We start from the raw sequence: 16,960 nt of genomic DNA, 5'->3' as shown, positions 1-16,960 counted from the left end.
GGAGAAAAAAAGTGAAATTTGAACATTTTCACCCGACCTTTAACCTTTGACCTCATGACCCAAAGCGCTCTCTGGGGAATCTTTATTTGGTAGTTCATGCATACACCAAGTTTCAAGAAAATACCTCCAGGCATTGCATAGATATAGGGGAAATAGTGATATTTTGAGCATTTGACCTTGACCTTTTGCCCTTTGACCTCGAGCATGTGCACCCAAAAGTTGATAGGCACAACTTCTCCCACTGATACATATACACGCCAAGTTTCATTACAATACCTCTAATAGTTTTTTAGATACGCTGTCCACAAAATTGATTACGGACGGAAGGACAGACGGACGGACGGACAACCCGAAAACTTAATGCCTCCAGCGACACTTCATGGCGGAGGCATTAAAAGACTTGCTATCCTGGCAAACTGTGCCAGCAAGACAGGTTTCTTGGTAGACCCCGTCAAAATATTGCAAGCATATTCTAAATGGAAGAAGATAAATTTTGAGCCCTACTGAGAATTATGTTTTACCTTTAAGCTCCAGTCAACTTTGTTAAAGTGAAATCTGCTGTGGACTACAAGGTAAACCACATGTATCTAGCAGGGGCTATTCAAAAATATGCAATCCTACATGTACTGGTTACACATATTTCTCATAAAGTTGTCAAAGACGTTACCGTGAGTACAGTGAAAATTTTATGTACACAACATTGATACAACAATGACTATTTAACAATGGCCCTCCTTAAAGCTTTCAGCAGTTGGTCTTTTCTTCTTTTGACCGAGATGTATGATAAGTTAGACTAATATTTCATTGATGTGTTAGTCATGAATCACATTAAGGTAGGTGACTTGTATCACACAAGACTGCTTCAGCTTAGCTGCTGACATGATGCCATGTTGTGAAGCCATACACTTGAAGGGCGGATGCCTCGCGCTCCTTCCGTTTTCTCCGTATCACCAGTCACAGAGCACCACTTGTAAGCTCAGTTCAGAGTTTGATGCTGTCGGCTCCGATGCCCATATCTTGTTGAAGTCTTTACAGTGGTCAAGAAAAACAGTGGACAGGCATGGACTTCCAAGCATGTGGTCAGACCTCGATGAGAAGTCTTGGCCCACGCTGTCACGATCCGTCAGTGATCTGTAGCTTGGAGATATCCTCGTATGGGAGTCCATCAATCACTTTGCCCTGGTGATATAGATTGACATAAAACTTAATGCGTGTACTCTGCAGCAATGGATATTCATACATAAAATACATATCAAAGCTATACATTTTCTCTCCTACACACTGTTCATTTCAGTTTATGCCTCATACAAAGTAATTTTTTGCTTTATTCATTTTTGTCCTTTTTTGGACAGGGGTGCCCATTCAGTGATAATAACACCCATTATCCTTGAGGCCTTGTGCGTATAATCACAAGAAACTATGTGCAACAACAAAAATGGGGAAAAAATAGAAAAACACAGAACAAAAGAAAGCAAACGATACAAATCCAAAGATAGGAAAAAAATAAACATACCACATAAATTGTGATTCAAAAGAACACATGAAACATGAAAGGCAGGGCTCTAGGATGATGAATACAAATTTGATGGAAACAAGCGGATTACCGAGTCACTTTCTACAGAAACACAGAAGTTTTTCTCATCCAGCGAGTGCATGGTTCCCTTTACTCCTCGGTGACGTCCATTCAAAATACACACCGGCTTTCCTGTATGGGAGAGAGAAATTAATGACGATGAATGCTGAAGGTACAGAGTGGCAGAAATGACACAAGGATTCCTGATCATACCAGTTTAGTTACAAAAAATACATTTGCAGTTTTAAGGTGATATATCATTATATATAAACAAATTCTCCACTCCATTGATATGAACACTGAATAATACTGCCATGCAGTATAATCCACTGCAAGTTTACGTTGCATGAGACCCAAACAAGATTTCACATAAAACGAGGGCTTTCTATTGATGTTCAAAACAGATATACAAATATTTTATAAATACAAAATCCTGCACAATTTAGTTAAAGTGAAAGGGCACTGCACTATTTACAGTAACTGTATAGAGAGAGTTGAGTTAAACATACAGAGCAGCAATCTTCTTATCATATCCAAAGGGGAGACAGAAAAAAAAGTTTTTCATTGGTCACAATCACCTACTTATATGCAAATTAGATGAGTTGAGATTAGTTGTGACACAATGATGATGTCACTGTCAGACAAAACTACAACTGACTTCCACACAAATCTCCTTTTAAGTTTGTCTATTCACAATTAATTCATAATGAATAAAGAATATCTTTGGCATCAGATTACATTAGAGGTATATTAACTTTTACAGCAAGAATGTCTTTAAAGGAGAAAGGAATGATCCCTGCCAAAGTAGAAATCATTAACATGATTTCCTTCACATTTTTGCAAAAACGAATGGCAAAGTTGCGAGGCAATGACATCACTGACTCATTTTATTTGCTTTTTCAAAGGTCTTCCATATTTAACAGTTGATGTTAATTAACTGTCCATTATTTTGTGATTTTGATTAATAAAAAAATCAACTTTAAAGTGATGGTTAAGTTTTGATTGAGATGGGGGTTCAAATTTTAGCTTTTTGTGAGATAACTAGAAACCATTATATATGACATATTACAAGCATACAATTCTAAGAGGAATTCAAAGTTTAATTGATGAAAATCTTGTTCGAAATAGCTGATATATCCAAAAACAATGTAAATAAAGTGGTCTCAGTAAAAGATGGATCCACCTATTTATAAGGACCATTTTGTTTTGCTTTGTAGAATATCTTGGCTATTTCAAAACCGATTTTCATCAAATAAGCTTTTAATTCCTTTTAGAATTATATGCTCTTTAATATTTAAAATAACTGGTTTCTAACTACCTTGCAAAAAGTTAAAACTTGAATCCCCAGCTCAACCAAAGCTATACTATCCCCTTCACAAAGAAGTCTCTATGCTTGACCTTCAAAGATTGAGAATGACCAAATCCAATGAGCATACCTATCCCTGGTATGACAGTCTCAAGATGAGTTTGATCCACTTTGATCTTTGCTCCTGAATCAAGTAGCTTGATGACACCAGTGTAGTAGTTCAGAACCTCCTGCACAGACACACAAAAAAGTTCCATCACTGATGAACCATCATGATTCTTATACATATCAACATAAGTTTTGCAGCATGGCAATCCTTTTAATATAAAAACTAATGCAGTATTCAGCACTCAGTGTCAAAAGTCTAGAAAGTGATAACACTTTTGATAATATAAAGTCCTTCCCAATTTTCACAAAATAAATCTTAAGGAAACTTTATGACTGAAATTCTACCTCATACCATCACATGCTAGACTTCCAGGTAAAACTGCACCTTGGTAGGCAATGAGGACGATGAAGATTATATGATAACTCTTCATTTTTCCCTTGTAAAGTACATGAGCAGAAATGAATCAGATCTGATGATGCGATAGCTAAACTTCCATGACTCATTTCCATTCAAGCCTCTTAAATGCTCCACTAATGAATGCTGCAGCTTTTACGTCAAGCACGATAGCTGATTGTGCAAAAGATAGCTTTAGAAAGTACAAGTAACAAGTCGTCAAGCCCTCTCTAAAAGCCTTTTTCACACCCACACACAAAGACTAAAATTGATTATGAGCATAAATTTTGTTAAAATAGCCACAAATTTCATAGACCATGGATTTTGTGTTGTGTTTGTCATCTGCACTGTACACAGAAAGAAAGGAATATGTTAATGTTTAACCCACTGAGGATGAGTCCCAAGTATACTCGGGCAGGTGGCTATGGGAAATGCGTGTTGTAGCAAAATCAGCCCATCAGCGGGTTAAGATGAAAGCTCTGACTTTATCATCTACAACACACTGCCCTCATCAAATCTGCAATTTCATCTGTACTGGGTGTTCCCTTCACAGACACAGCCTCCAATGCACACCCTGTACTTGTAATCCTGTAATTCTCTTAGTTGTGATTGTACTCAAACTGCATGCCATTTCTGAAACACTTTCATTTGGGGTTTTACCTTCACAACTCCTTTTTTCTTGAAGTATTTCTCCCCCAGCCTCTTGGTGGTGACTTTGACAACAATCCCTTCTGTGAGCCAGTAGTCAGTTCTGGTGGACAGCCTCGCTTTCTTCTTGGCTTCCTCCTAGAATTTGAATTTGAATTTGATTTCAACTGAAAATTATACCTTTATGTTGCTCTTTTATTATGACCTATCAAAAAATACACAATTAGCAGAACGTAACTGTCACAATCTAAAGAAATCAAACAGAGTCCAAATCACATGACACTGATCATTCATAGCAAAATTAACAAAATACAGGTTATAAAACTGACAAAACTGTAGAACCTGCATTAAAAAGACTGCTTTTTAGTGTAAAAGGACGGGCAAATGCATCATGTGCAAAGACTACACAAATACAGCTAGAAGATTATGAATTGAAATGGAAATTACAAAATACCTTGGATGACCCAGGACACAAAATAAGCTAATTCCCCAATAAAGATTATAGATTCATGTTTGCATGTTTCGCTTTCTACCTTTTGGAATAATTGCTATGCACTTTAAGTGACAATGCACAACATTCAGCAAATTTGTTATCTTTGTGTCATTTCATTCTGTTTTTTAATCTGATGGCTCACACATCCTCACACACCCCTCAACCATTATTGTTTTGATCTTTATCTAAGTAAGAAGGTTGACTGACCTCCATGATCTCCTCGAGAGCTGACTTCCTCTTTCCAGATTCCTTTCTGGAGCTGTCCTTCTTCTTCCCTGCAGCCTCAGCAGCTGCTTGTAAGGCGTTGGTCCTTTACCAAAATATAATCATTCACGAGATGAGATATCTATTACTATCCATCTTCTTTACATTTGAGTCCTGGTATGTTTATCCCACATCCTAGTAAAATCACTTGTGTCCCTCATGGACAATGGTAGTGATAGCCATACATCTTTACTGGAACTGATCAATGGGATCTTTGATGTTACAAAGAAGTTGGGATGGAACCCGACAATTTCTCTTACTACAGTGGATACCTGGTAATGGTGGAACAACCAACTACCGGGAAAGTATATTTGGTATGTGAAATTAAATACATCATTGCCATTACTTTGATACTGCAGACCAGCACCAATGTATATATGTGACCGTGCATCACAAAACAAAAGTCACACCCCTTGATTTTACGTGAGGAATCAAAACAGGTGAAATGGGTCCACTACGTCAATCTTGAGTTTTTCATATTTTCTGAAAGAGCTATCTTTCTTCTACATTATTCTTTAGTTTGGAATCATAACACAAATAGGAAAGTGTATATTCAGCAGTTTTTCTAAAACCCATTTCGGGGGGAGAGGAGAATGATCAGGTATGTCTTAAGAGGCCCCTTTTAATTTCTTGAAATCCTTTGCACACTCTTCACTTTCAAGTCTAATAACTTTTGAAAGGATAATGCTACTGCTTTGAAAGTTGGTATTAATCATTGACAGAATGTGTTATTCAATAGAACATGCTAAATTTCGGCCTAATCTGATAATCTCTTCATTGTTGTTGCTCCTGTGGTTGACATCTTGTGTTTTGTCCCTGTCATCACCAGCGAGCGCAGCTTGGTGAAAGATTAAGCGCTTGAATAGACCTTGTACTTCAGAGCCTCTTTTCTCAGTTCACACTTTTCCAGAGTGTGTGCTTTCTTTCTAGTATTTAGGTAGGTTAAGGGAGTCCATTTGATTTGAGTTACACATCATTTTAAAGCTTAGAGTCCGCTCTTTCAGAATCCGCCCTTAACTAAAAATCCATGTCTGGCGACTTTGTGTTGATTTTGTGACACAGGTTTGAGGGTCACATATGTCACAATGAAATATCATATCCCAATGAAAGTTTAGAAGGCACAGATTTGGAGTTTATTCTAGCTGTATCCACAAACATTTCTGAAGTCACTTCAATTGAATGGAGAAATTCCCAACATTTTGGCATAACTAGTTTATGATGCCTGTTGTGTATCTTTATGCACTGAAAAATTATCTTTGAGTTTCATCAGACCACTGAGTGAGTGTCAAAACGTCTTTTGATTAACCAATGAACAACATCCACTTTCTCCAGCACCCATGTCACAGTCTCAAGATGACATCTTTTCAAAGCTGAAGTTGTTACACTGAGTTTCCCCTGTACTCACATGAGTTTAATATTCACACTGTAATGACATAAGTTTAAACTAGCGATCATAAAGAAGAACATGAAGTAAAATTAGAATTTGTCTCACAAGTTAAAGGGGAGTGAAACCACAATATACATGTTAGTTGAGTGACTGCATCTACAATGTATATTAGTAGAACACATCAGCTCAGTTTAAAGAAAATCAGGCAATCCATTGAAAAGTAATGAACTTCTAAAGTTTCCACTGAGGAATCACTGGATGAAAGGACTCCTACAGTTTGTGACATCATGTATGTACTATGACATAAAGAAAATATAATAATTCCACAAAATTTCATTTCATATGAAAAGTGCTTATTCCCTCAGACATGCTACTGACATATATCAAGGGTGATATCATTCCCCCTGCTCTCTGAAAGAGGTAAGTCAGGTGCTCTGAAATTCTGCTAGGAAAGTGAAATTGCAACAAAGCTGTAAAAATGCATAACTCTTGAATGGATTGTTCAATTTTCCTCAAACCCCACTGTGTCCTACTAATATTGCTGCATTCCCTCAATTCACATATATATTTGGATTTCATTCTCCTTCGTTAAGATGGATTGAGCATCAGAGTTACTCACTTCTTTTCTGAGATGCCTCCACCTGTCTCTCCTTCTTGCACCTTCCCTCCGCTGCTGTTCTCCGACGAACTCGAGTTTGACGCTCCAAAGCTGAACGTCACCTTCTGCTCGTCGCTGTCACGTTGGAGCTCTGTGAACTCCGCTTGCTGTAGTCACAAAAAAACAACAAAAAATGACCACTCAAAACATGAATACACCAAAGGCTCTGGTCACAGCACAATGGTAGTCTAATTGCAACAAAGAAAGGGACTTCTAATATTTTTGAGGTGCACCATATGATAATGCCAAACCTGCAATAATATCCAAATCACATAAACTTCAGGTTATACCACAGCAAATCCTACCTGCTATTCACGCATCACAAGGAGCATGTTACCAGAAAGCAAGTGCTGTCGAGAATACATGAAGCCCCTTGTCCTAATTTGAAATGACAATCTCATGTTGGCATATTAGGATTATGCAAAGCAAAACTCTCTTCACATACTTACATTTCTCCACCTTAAAGCTCAAAATCATGTCAATGTTGCCTATTTCTTCTAATTTGTTACATGAACATAACAGAAACCAACATTAGCAATGTGTATGCTAAATTCAAATGAACGAAAAAAATATAGATCAAGAACAGATACAACAATTCAACAGAAGGCTTCCATACACTGCTTTAAGAAAAAGAAAGATCACAAAACATCAAAGGCAGTAGTGCCACCAGAGTACTTAAGATTATTTCCAGTCTTTCCCAATATCTACTTCAACCACAGACTGACCTTTGACCCCTGAGCCCCACCCCTGGCAACCTGCTCCTCAATGTGTTTCATGATGCGTTCCTCATCATCCATGTCCATCTTCTCTTTCTTGCGCAGTTGCTCCTGCCTTCTCAGGGTCTCTGGGTCTCTGTCGATGTACGTTATGAACCATCCTTTCTCAGTGTGATCCACAGTGCAGTACCCTGTCAACAAATATTTTGAAGGGTAGATCATGTTTAGTAGCTCTGTGGGAAGATGCAAAACTGTTTAAAGGACAAGTTCACCTTCATAGACATGAGGGTTGAGTGAACGCAGCAACATTAGTAGAACACATCAGTAAGAGTTTGAGCAAAATCAGACAATCTGTTCAAAAGTTATGAATTTTTGAAGTTTCTGCTCAGTCACGGCTGGATGAAAAAACTACTATAGCTTGTGATGTCACATGAGTACAACGATACAAAGAAAGAATAAAGAAAATTCAACATATTTCCATTTTTCTCGCATAACAAAAGAACACTCGACTTCTCTCTTTCAGAAGGCAGGGGAAATAATATTACCCTTAACATACATCAGTAGCAAGTCAAAGAAATGTGCACTTTATTCAGAAAGTAAAATTTTGTGAAATTGTCTTTTTATTTTCCTTATATAGTTGTACGCATGTGACATCATACACTGTAGTAGTCTTCTCTTCCAGCAGTGACTGCGCAGATACTTTAAATATTGGTAACTTTTGAACGGATTGTCCAAATTTCCTCAAACTTTCACTGATGTGTTCTACTAATATTGCTGCATTCTCTCAATCCTTACGTATATGAGGGTGGACTTGTCCTTTAACTGGCCACCGCATTATGAAAATATTCGTCTTGCCAGATCTGAGGGCAAGCTCCCGCAGACTGCAACCTACAAAAGGCATGGCAATTATTATTGGCCAACATATGGAAACTGGAAACCAGCAAGCAAATGAAGCACAAACTAGCAGCAACTTGAAATTTTCAGTTACGCAACCTCGTACTGATGACAGATATTTTTCATCCATGGTTCATGGCAACAGTTTGGGTCCAAGTGGAGATATTTCTGGCCGCAATAATACCCAATCTACATATCCTCCCATGTGTAGGATGTATACATATTATGCCTACTTTATTTTTATCTCCACCCCAAAATAGATAAACTCCAAAAGAAAGAGAGAAAAAAAAAAAAACCTACAGCGTTTCAAAAATGACAAAAAATATTCATGATGACTGGTTAAGAAATGCTTTCTGAAAGATTGTGAAATTTCATCATTTCCTCATTTCTTATCCAATTTTGATCATTTTTGCACTGTTCTGCAGGGATTTTTTTCTTTCTCATGAAATTGATACAATTTGGGGGTGGATTTCTCTTTTAATACCATGGTAGATTCCTAACTGGTGTAACAGAATGATTTGATTTTCTTACCCTCTCTGCCCAGCCACTTGACAAACTCTGTGAGAGTCTCCCACTTGGTGGAGTTCATGTGGACATGGTGCCTGTCCTGGATGTATTCATTGTACACGATGTTAGAGTGGACACGACGAGTGTTGAACCTGCGTCGCAGTAATTCCATGAACGTTTCATGGAATTCGCTGAAATGATACAAAGGGGGGGGGGGATGCAAAGCTGTAAAGAATTTTGATGTCAAATCATATACTGCTCTAATATCCTCCTCCTCACCACTTCAAAATCCAAGAATGGGAACTGCCTTTATTGGATAAATACATTTTTACAGTATGTCTCTGCAGTAATCGACAGGAAGATAGAGTAGGCACTGCCATGATAGCACAGATAGATAGACACACAGGCTAAAATCGAATGGTGAAGAATTTTATCCTTTCACCCTCTTAACCTCCTCCTCACCCATTATTGTCAGACATCTCACAGATGAAAAGCAAAGATTTTGAATGCATATTATCAATTGGAATTCAAGTTACAACTGTTAATAGTAACAATTCAGGACATACCATTTACACAACAGACAATAGATGCCCAATTACAGTAATCTACCCATTGTATGTACATGTATACATTAGATGACTAAATAATCACTCACTTTGAGAAGGAATCCAAGAAATCATCTTCATTATCAGCAAAGAGCAAAAGCTGTCTCTGGTGTGACTCTGAGGTCAGGTGACACTTGAAGCCATTCTGGTTGAAGGTAGGAGATAAAGTAAACTTGATGATGAATAAATAGCCACAGTAAGCAACAGGAATCAACTGTTACCAAAGTCTTTGGTGAATAGAAATGTCGGGGATATGTTCCGCGGAGACTATGACCTACGTGTGGGCTGTGGCTTCACAGAATCCCTTCCCAAGGATAAGGAGAGCCGTAAAAGTAAAAAAGTGATAAAAAACTCCTCCAGACAGACAGGCTTGTCTAGCTAGGCTTTGGTTTGCAATAATGATGCAACTGATTGACTGAAGTTAATTGACCCTACCTGTCAAAATACTAAAAAATCTTTCATAAATTCTTCAAAAATTCTCTGATTACTAGCAAAATTTAATCATTTGTTTCTTGTGTCATTCTCAACCTTTTCTGTGAGTTTCATCCAAATCCGTTTACTGCTTGTTTAGTTATTTTGCACACGGACGAACAAACCACGGCGTTGATGCCATATCATAACTGTAGGGTAACATCCCCAGTATTCGGTCACTTCAGCTTTTTTGCAATATTTTTCAAACTAAAATCATACATCATATCTACAGCAATGTATGTGAAATATATCAAATTTCTTTAATCTCAATTTTCATTTTGTTAAATATCACACAGAATTTCACAAAATCGCAAAATATATCACCTTGAACATTCCCCAGTATACAGTCACCGGCACCAGTATTCGGTCACGCGATATGCGCGTTCAGAGTCAATGCGTGTTCAAGGCAGCTGAAAGATGCGCGCGCGCTACCTTGTTGGCGCAAAATTGCATCGGGGATGTTGCGGCGCCCGTTGGTGACCGAATACAGGGGACTCGGCACTTGCATTCAACCCTTGCTTGTACATTGAGACACTGTATCGGCACGTACGGAAATTTTGTTTTTCTTTTGCGTTTTTGAGGATACCATCACACTCCTAGCTTGCAATAAGCAAAAAATCCCACGAGAGAACGGCCTATTTCTCGATTTTTAGCGCTTTTTCAGCGACCCGTACTCTTAAAACTGGGCCTTATCTGTGCCCGCTTTTGAAAAATAGCACCGATTCTGCACTTTTGACGGTAAAATTTGGGATTTTGGATGGATATTTGGAGGGGGCTAAGGTAATTTCCAGTTGTGAATGAGTGTGCAAGTATGTGAATTGATGTGATTTGCGTGTGTTGTGACAGTTGAACTTACTGGCTGGTGACCAGTGATAAGTGACCGAATACCAGTAGCTGACCGAATACTGGTGCTCTTACCCTATTAAATTTTAAACGAAAACATAACCTCCTCCCTCGGCGGAGGTATAATGCCACTATACCTAAGCCCAAAATTTCTGTAAAGGATATGTATCAAGTGCTCAAGTAACTTCCATTATATACTACCAATATGTCACCCACAAGTGCTCATTTAATATGGCAAGTGTTGCTGATAGAGGAACAGAAATCTGAAATTTTATTCCACAACACATCTTTGTATGGATGGGACCACGCATACCTCGCATCCAAGTTACACTGCTCTGCAATATTGTGTAATTTAACTCGACAAATTCTTACCTCATCACGACACTGCTTTTGACACATTTGACAGTACCATCTCAACTTCTGCAATCCTTTGGCCTTGATACGATTTGCAATTGCCTTAGGAGTGAGAAATCCCTGTTTAGGCATTGTGGAAAATTGTAAAATAGCGGCTCTCGCTCTCTTGGTAGTCTTGCTATGTTGTTCTCACCAGCTTCCATACACGCCATCCCCACACACGCACCACTGGGGAAAATTGGGAAAATCTCTTTCGATGTACTGTTTAACCCTCAGTGGTGAGTTGTGTACAAATGGAATAGCGCACTCTGTTGCCAAAGTTTGCATAATTTTTGACGCTTTCACCCCAGCATCTCAAAGCTGGGTAGAATTGTCTGTTTTTAGCATAGTTCTAGCGTAATTGTTTACAGAAATGAAATATTATGCGTTTTGTATACTGCAGTAATTTTTTGTTTGTTTATTTGTCGATGAAATTGACAGTTATAAAATTGCGATGATCTGGGTTTTTTTTTGTGTGTTTCTTTGTTTGTTTGTTCTGCTTGTCAGCCGATTTTGATATGACATAATTTCATGGCAGTTTGGCATAATTTACGGCCGCCTCGAGCACAATTCCATTTTTCACGCTGGTCACACTGAATCTAAACACCACTGAAATAATCTTACATATAACACAGTAAAGAGTGTTGTTTGAGTTTGTGGCGTCCCCCCCCCCCCCCTTCCTCCTCCTCTTCTTCATCTTCTTCTTCTTCTTCTTTCAAAAGACTAACATTATTAACGTTGTTGCTCTGGTTGCGCTGGCGGATGATTGGTGCTTTCATTTCTCCCATGGTTATAGTTTGCCGGATTAACATTCATTCACAGTCTGTCTTCAGTTGTTACTTTCTCTCTCTTCTGCTCCTCTCCCCATCCCCCCCCCCCAAGTAACTGAACGAAAATTTTTTATAGGACACACACATAGACCGTCGATTATTCTATATAAGTTCACTTCATGATGTAAACATTATTTTGTAAACGTCATAAATTATTTCAAGAAGCGATTCCTACAAATGTTTGAATCATGCTAAAATGTCTATAAGGCACATGTGGATGGAAATGATTTCCATCTGGGCCTACTTATAAATCATGATAATAATTATGTTACTTTTTTGTGGGGGGGGGGGGTGTATTGATCTATAAGATTATTGCTCTGTGATACCTAACCATGCTCAAGATATGCATAATTATTCATTTTGGCTTTCTTTCCTTTTACTCCGAATACATTTTATATGTGCGTGCGTATTTGCCAACCTCTCCATAATAGCATCGCTCAGTTAAGCAAATTATACTTCCGAATTCTCGGAAATTGCTTAAGTCTTAAGGACAAGGCATTCTGCGCACACCTGACCTTTCAGTTCCATCAATAACTATGATAAAAATTCATCTTGCCAATGTTCAAGCCATTGCCTATATATGTATAACAGCATGAGCCGATTGTACGGATGATTAGAATACTTTGCCTTGAGAGTTTTTGATTAAAATATGGGGAGAGGTGGCTGTTCTCTGAGGTTAGCAGCCTACCCCCCCCCCCCCGAAATGATTACAATTATTTTGTAGTATGACTCACAGAGGCCCTTAGTTTAACCAGAAACTTAAAATTAGGTAGAGTAGCCCTACATGTCATGTATGTTCGTTTTATAGTTTGGATAAAAATGTTAACATGCAAAAAAATGAAGAAAAATGAAATGAAAAGCCGTGTGGTGGATGCAATGTTGTGGAGGAATCCCACAGACAGTGACTATGAGCCAGCTTGAAATCTGCGACGCGAACACTGAGACAACGCTTCCTCCCAGAAACAATAGAAACAGCTCTCTCGCGCATGTGCAGAACACCAATTTGTGCGTGCTTAGCGTCGTCTTAGCTTTGGCGTCGCAGATCTATAGCTCGCTGTTTATAAGCAGGACTGGCGCGATGTCAAATACTAGTAGCTTTGTGACATTTTCTCAAAGTGACCGTACGAATCAGCGCGCGATGTCACAATTGCTTTGTGACGTCACAAAGTGACCGGACGAAGCAGCGCGCAATGTCGCAGTCGCTTTGTGATGTCACATAATGTTTCGTGATGTCACAATTGCTTTGTGATGTCACCCTCTCTTTGTGACATCATTTCACAAATACTAGTACTAATCATACCATGCAGTGTGAAACATGCCGACATTTATATAATATTGGATGGCCTTGAGGTTAATACAAGGAAATATTGGACGAGCTATGCACAAATATTGGACGAGTCGAAGACGAGTCCAATATTTTGCTTAGCGAGTCCAATATTTCATTGCATTGACCGAAAATAGGACATCCAATATTATCATTATTATCCTACAGAGGATTTTAGCAAAGAATATTTTCACTTACCCTTTCTGTCTCTGAGTGCTGTATGGTCTCCTACTGTACTTGATCCTGACATGGGGTATGGTTAGCACTCTTCAGTGCAAGTTACTAGTAATCCACTTCATTCCCAAATCTATATGATCTAGAGTATTTTGAAGTACATTCCAAAGGAAGCTTAGATTAAGGTCGAATGAACTAATTAATGTATGAAATTTGTTTGTATATAAACACAGAATTTTAGAAAAAAACCCGATATTTTAGTTGATTCGTGACTGACCAATCACAGACGTTTTTACTTCATATTTCGGGTCATCTCGTATATCTCAGCCAATCACGGTGCAGTTTGTCGCCCAATATTTTAAATACTGGTGGCCTCGGCAAAAAAAAAAAATATTGGTCGAGTTCAAGTGGGTCGGAGGCAATGAGGTGCGTCGACAAAATAACACTTGTATTTGGGCTCTAAAAATCCTCTGTATGGATAATAATCTGAAATAACTGTTAAAAGAATATAATCACGTGAAGCTCTTTCAACCAATCACTAGAGGATGAATTTTTGATTAACATTATTTGATTAATAACAATAATGATAATATGATAATAATAATAATAATAAACCTGAATAATAATGATAAAAACAACAACAACAATAATAATAACGTCTTCTTTATCCGCAACACTCTTCAGTGCTGCTGCAGCTCTGTAACCAGAGAACACTGCCATTATTTATTACTTCAGTGTTGCTATAGGTACCATTTGACACCAGTATGACTCGAAAGGGAAGTGGTGCATGGGTAAAAATATTTTGCCCTCAGACGTAGGCCTATAGTATGTGCTTGACGGAATTCGAACTCGGGACCACCGATTGAAAGTCATAAGTCTTATCTACTTCATGACAAGTAATGCCAATAACTTTGTCCTTCTCTTGATAGCATATCTCCACTCCAGACGGAGGAGGATGTTGCATTGTAAACAATGTATTTGTATTTGAATTCGTATATATAATATATAATAATTATATAATATATCACTAGTACTCTGTGATTTGCAAGCCATGCGTATTTGTATGTAACTTTGTATATATTTCGTATTGTTTTTATGCAAAGCACATTCGTAAATCAGTTTTTTAACTGAAAGGGCTACCCTGTGAAAATAAATCGGAATAAAATAAAATTCAATAAGTATAAACAAATGCATAACATTTTACGTTAAAGATCCAGCAGCAGCAGCAGCAGCAGCATTAACAACAACAACATACACACGCAACGGCTAGATAGCCTACCATCATCATGGCTGTTTCTTGTTGACACCCGTCCCCTGTTTAACAAAGCAGAATGACGATTTAAACGTTTCCGAGAACGGATTTCTAAGTGGATCAATTCAAATATAGATTATATCATTTTGTTCTAAAATCTTGGTTCCAAATATGATATGGCGAAGTGAGATTACGCAAAATCATCGATAACGCGCGTTTTCAAAGTAAAATAAATCCTTTCATCATTTAGAGGGAAAAATTAAACCACAATAACCACAATAAAGCAAGGGAACACAAAGCGATGTACTTCTACGCTATGCTTCATCATTAAGTATAACGGGATACAATGCATCTCTATATAGCTAATGAAATTATGACAACATCACCTTTCAATTTTCTGAACCATATTCGTTTTGATATTGTCATCACATATGATCCCAAATCACATATTCTCCGAGATATTTGGAATACTACACTAAAACTTATTAGACATGCGGAAAGTGTACATATAGCATAGTTATACTCAAAGTCAAATCTAAATTGTTGTTTGTTTTGCTGGTATAAAAAATTTGAAGGCATTAGGTGGTATTCTCGCTGTTTCACTTTGGTTCATGACACTAAACAGACTGGATTGGTTTGTGCACAACTTGTACTGAAGAGAGATATTATACTGAAGATCCTTTATATCTTTGCCATTGTACCGTATGTCCCAAAAAAATTACAACGGGGCCCTATGCAATGATATCTTTTAAAAAAATTAATCAATCTAAATACAAATTCAGGGTATGAAACTATAACTCATTGACCACATCTTACAGGAAACCCCATTCGATTTGCTTCAGTGGTCAAAGAGAAATGAGGAAATTTGTAGAGGATGTCGGGAATCTCTTTTGTCCAAGTTCTGTCTATTGTTCACACACAAAATCATAGAAGTGCTAAACTTGGAAGAATCAGACTCATGAGATGCTTTACTATAATCCACATTTCTCTGTGACCGCTTAACCAAATCGAATGGGGATTTCTGCAAAATAGACCTAAGATGTTATATTTTAAGAAACTGAAGTAGCATTGACAAAAATAATCATATTGGATGTTATCAATGCGAAAATCTGATTGTAATTTTTGTGTGACATACTGCAGCATGTCCCCCAAAAATTACAATCAATTTTTCGAATTGATCATCCAAAATGATCCACTGGTCTAAGTGCTACTTCAGGGTCTTAATATATAACATCTTAGCTCTACTTTTGCAGAAAACCCCATTCAATTTGGTTGAGCGGTCACAGAGAAATGTAAATTGTTGTAAAGCATGTCACGAGTCTGATTTTTCCAAGTTTAGCACTTCGATGATTTTGTGTGTGAACAATAGACAGAACTTGGACAAAAGAGATTCCCGACATCCTCTACAAAATTCCTCATTTCTCTTTGACCACTGAAGCAAATCGAATGGGGTTTTCTGTAAGATGTGGGCAATGAGTTATAGTTTTATACCCTGAATTAGTATTTAGATTGATGCAATATTTTTAAAGATATCGTTGCATATATAGGGCCCCGTTGTAATTTTTTGGGGGACATATTGTATATAACCAAGAATCAAAGTGTTCTAATGCAGTATTTAGCAATGACATCAATGGCCACTGACGACTCTCGCGAGAGATACTGATTAAAGTATATAGTCTGCATTATAGCTGTAGGTGTGTCAGCCGGGATGGCAGATGCCCTCCCTGCTGAAGCGCTTATGATTATAAACAATGAAAAGACGTGTATGGTCCCAATATTAAGATCCACCGAAGGACCTACGTATACTTTCAATCACAAGCAGAAATTAAATCGCGATTAAAAGAAAGAATCAATCATCTTTATCGTATACTGATTGTCATACATATACATCACATAAAACTTAATCAGTCTGTCGTTCAATAACAAGGTCACACAGAGTGTACCACGTTTTCACATCATGTATAGAGACAAATAAACCAAAACAAAACGTATTGGGGTAACTCTCGTGGTCTGTAATTTTGAACTGGCCATTTAAGGTTTTGATAAGAGACGGTATACAATTGGCATTTGCTGCATTAATCACTCGATAGCATGTCTGAGATGAGGGCCTATGTATGCCA

At 37.8% G+C, this 16,960-nt stretch overlaps 1 protein-coding gene across 1 annotated transcript; it reads right to left on the bottom strand.

The window, feature by feature from the left end:
- Positions 1 to 453: 453 nt before the first annotated feature.
- LOC139717599 (DNA/RNA-binding protein KIN17-like) lies at positions 454 to 11,377 on the bottom strand. The gene is made up of 10 exons (XM_071629108.1): positions 11,240 to 11,377; positions 9,604 to 9,698; positions 8,973 to 9,139; positions 7,557 to 7,738; positions 6,793 to 6,938; positions 4,730 to 4,832; positions 4,042 to 4,167; positions 3,010 to 3,109; positions 1,605 to 1,705; positions 454 to 1,179 (listed from the first exon to the last, which is right to left on the bottom strand). The coding sequence occupies exons 1-10, from the start codon at positions 11,351 to 11,353 to the stop codon at positions 1,114 to 1,116; spliced, it is 1,200 nt and encodes a 399-aa protein (XP_071485209.1). The 5' UTR covers positions 11,354 to 11,377; the 3' UTR covers positions 454 to 1,113.
- Between the last annotated feature and the right edge of the window lie 5,583 nt (positions 11,378 to 16,960).

The sequence above is a fragment of the Diadema antillarum genome, unplaced genomic scaffold (assembly GCF_040938485.1).
Source record: "Diadema antillarum isolate AM-2024a unplaced genomic scaffold, OU_Dant_1.0 scf00000078, whole genome shotgun sequence".
NCBI lineage: Eukaryota > Metazoa > Echinodermata > Echinoidea > Diadematoida > Diadematidae > Diadema > Diadema antillarum.
Note: the sequence above shows the minus strand (reverse complement) of the source record. Positions and strands in the feature narration are given on the sequence as shown.

Coding starts and splice junctions, on each gene's coding strand:
- LOC139717599 (XM_071629108.1), bottom strand. CDS start 11,353: ATGCCTAAACAGGGATTTCTCACTCCTAAGGCAATTGCAAATCGTATC. Junction 6,939..7,556: donor GTGGGGCTCAGGGGTCAAAG/GTCAGTCTGTGG, acceptor TTGTGACTACAG/CAAGCGGAGTTCACAGAGCT. Junction 1,180..1,604: donor TTTCTGTAGAAAGTGACTCG/GTAATCCGCTTG, acceptor CTATATCACCAG/GGCAAAGTGATTGATGGACT.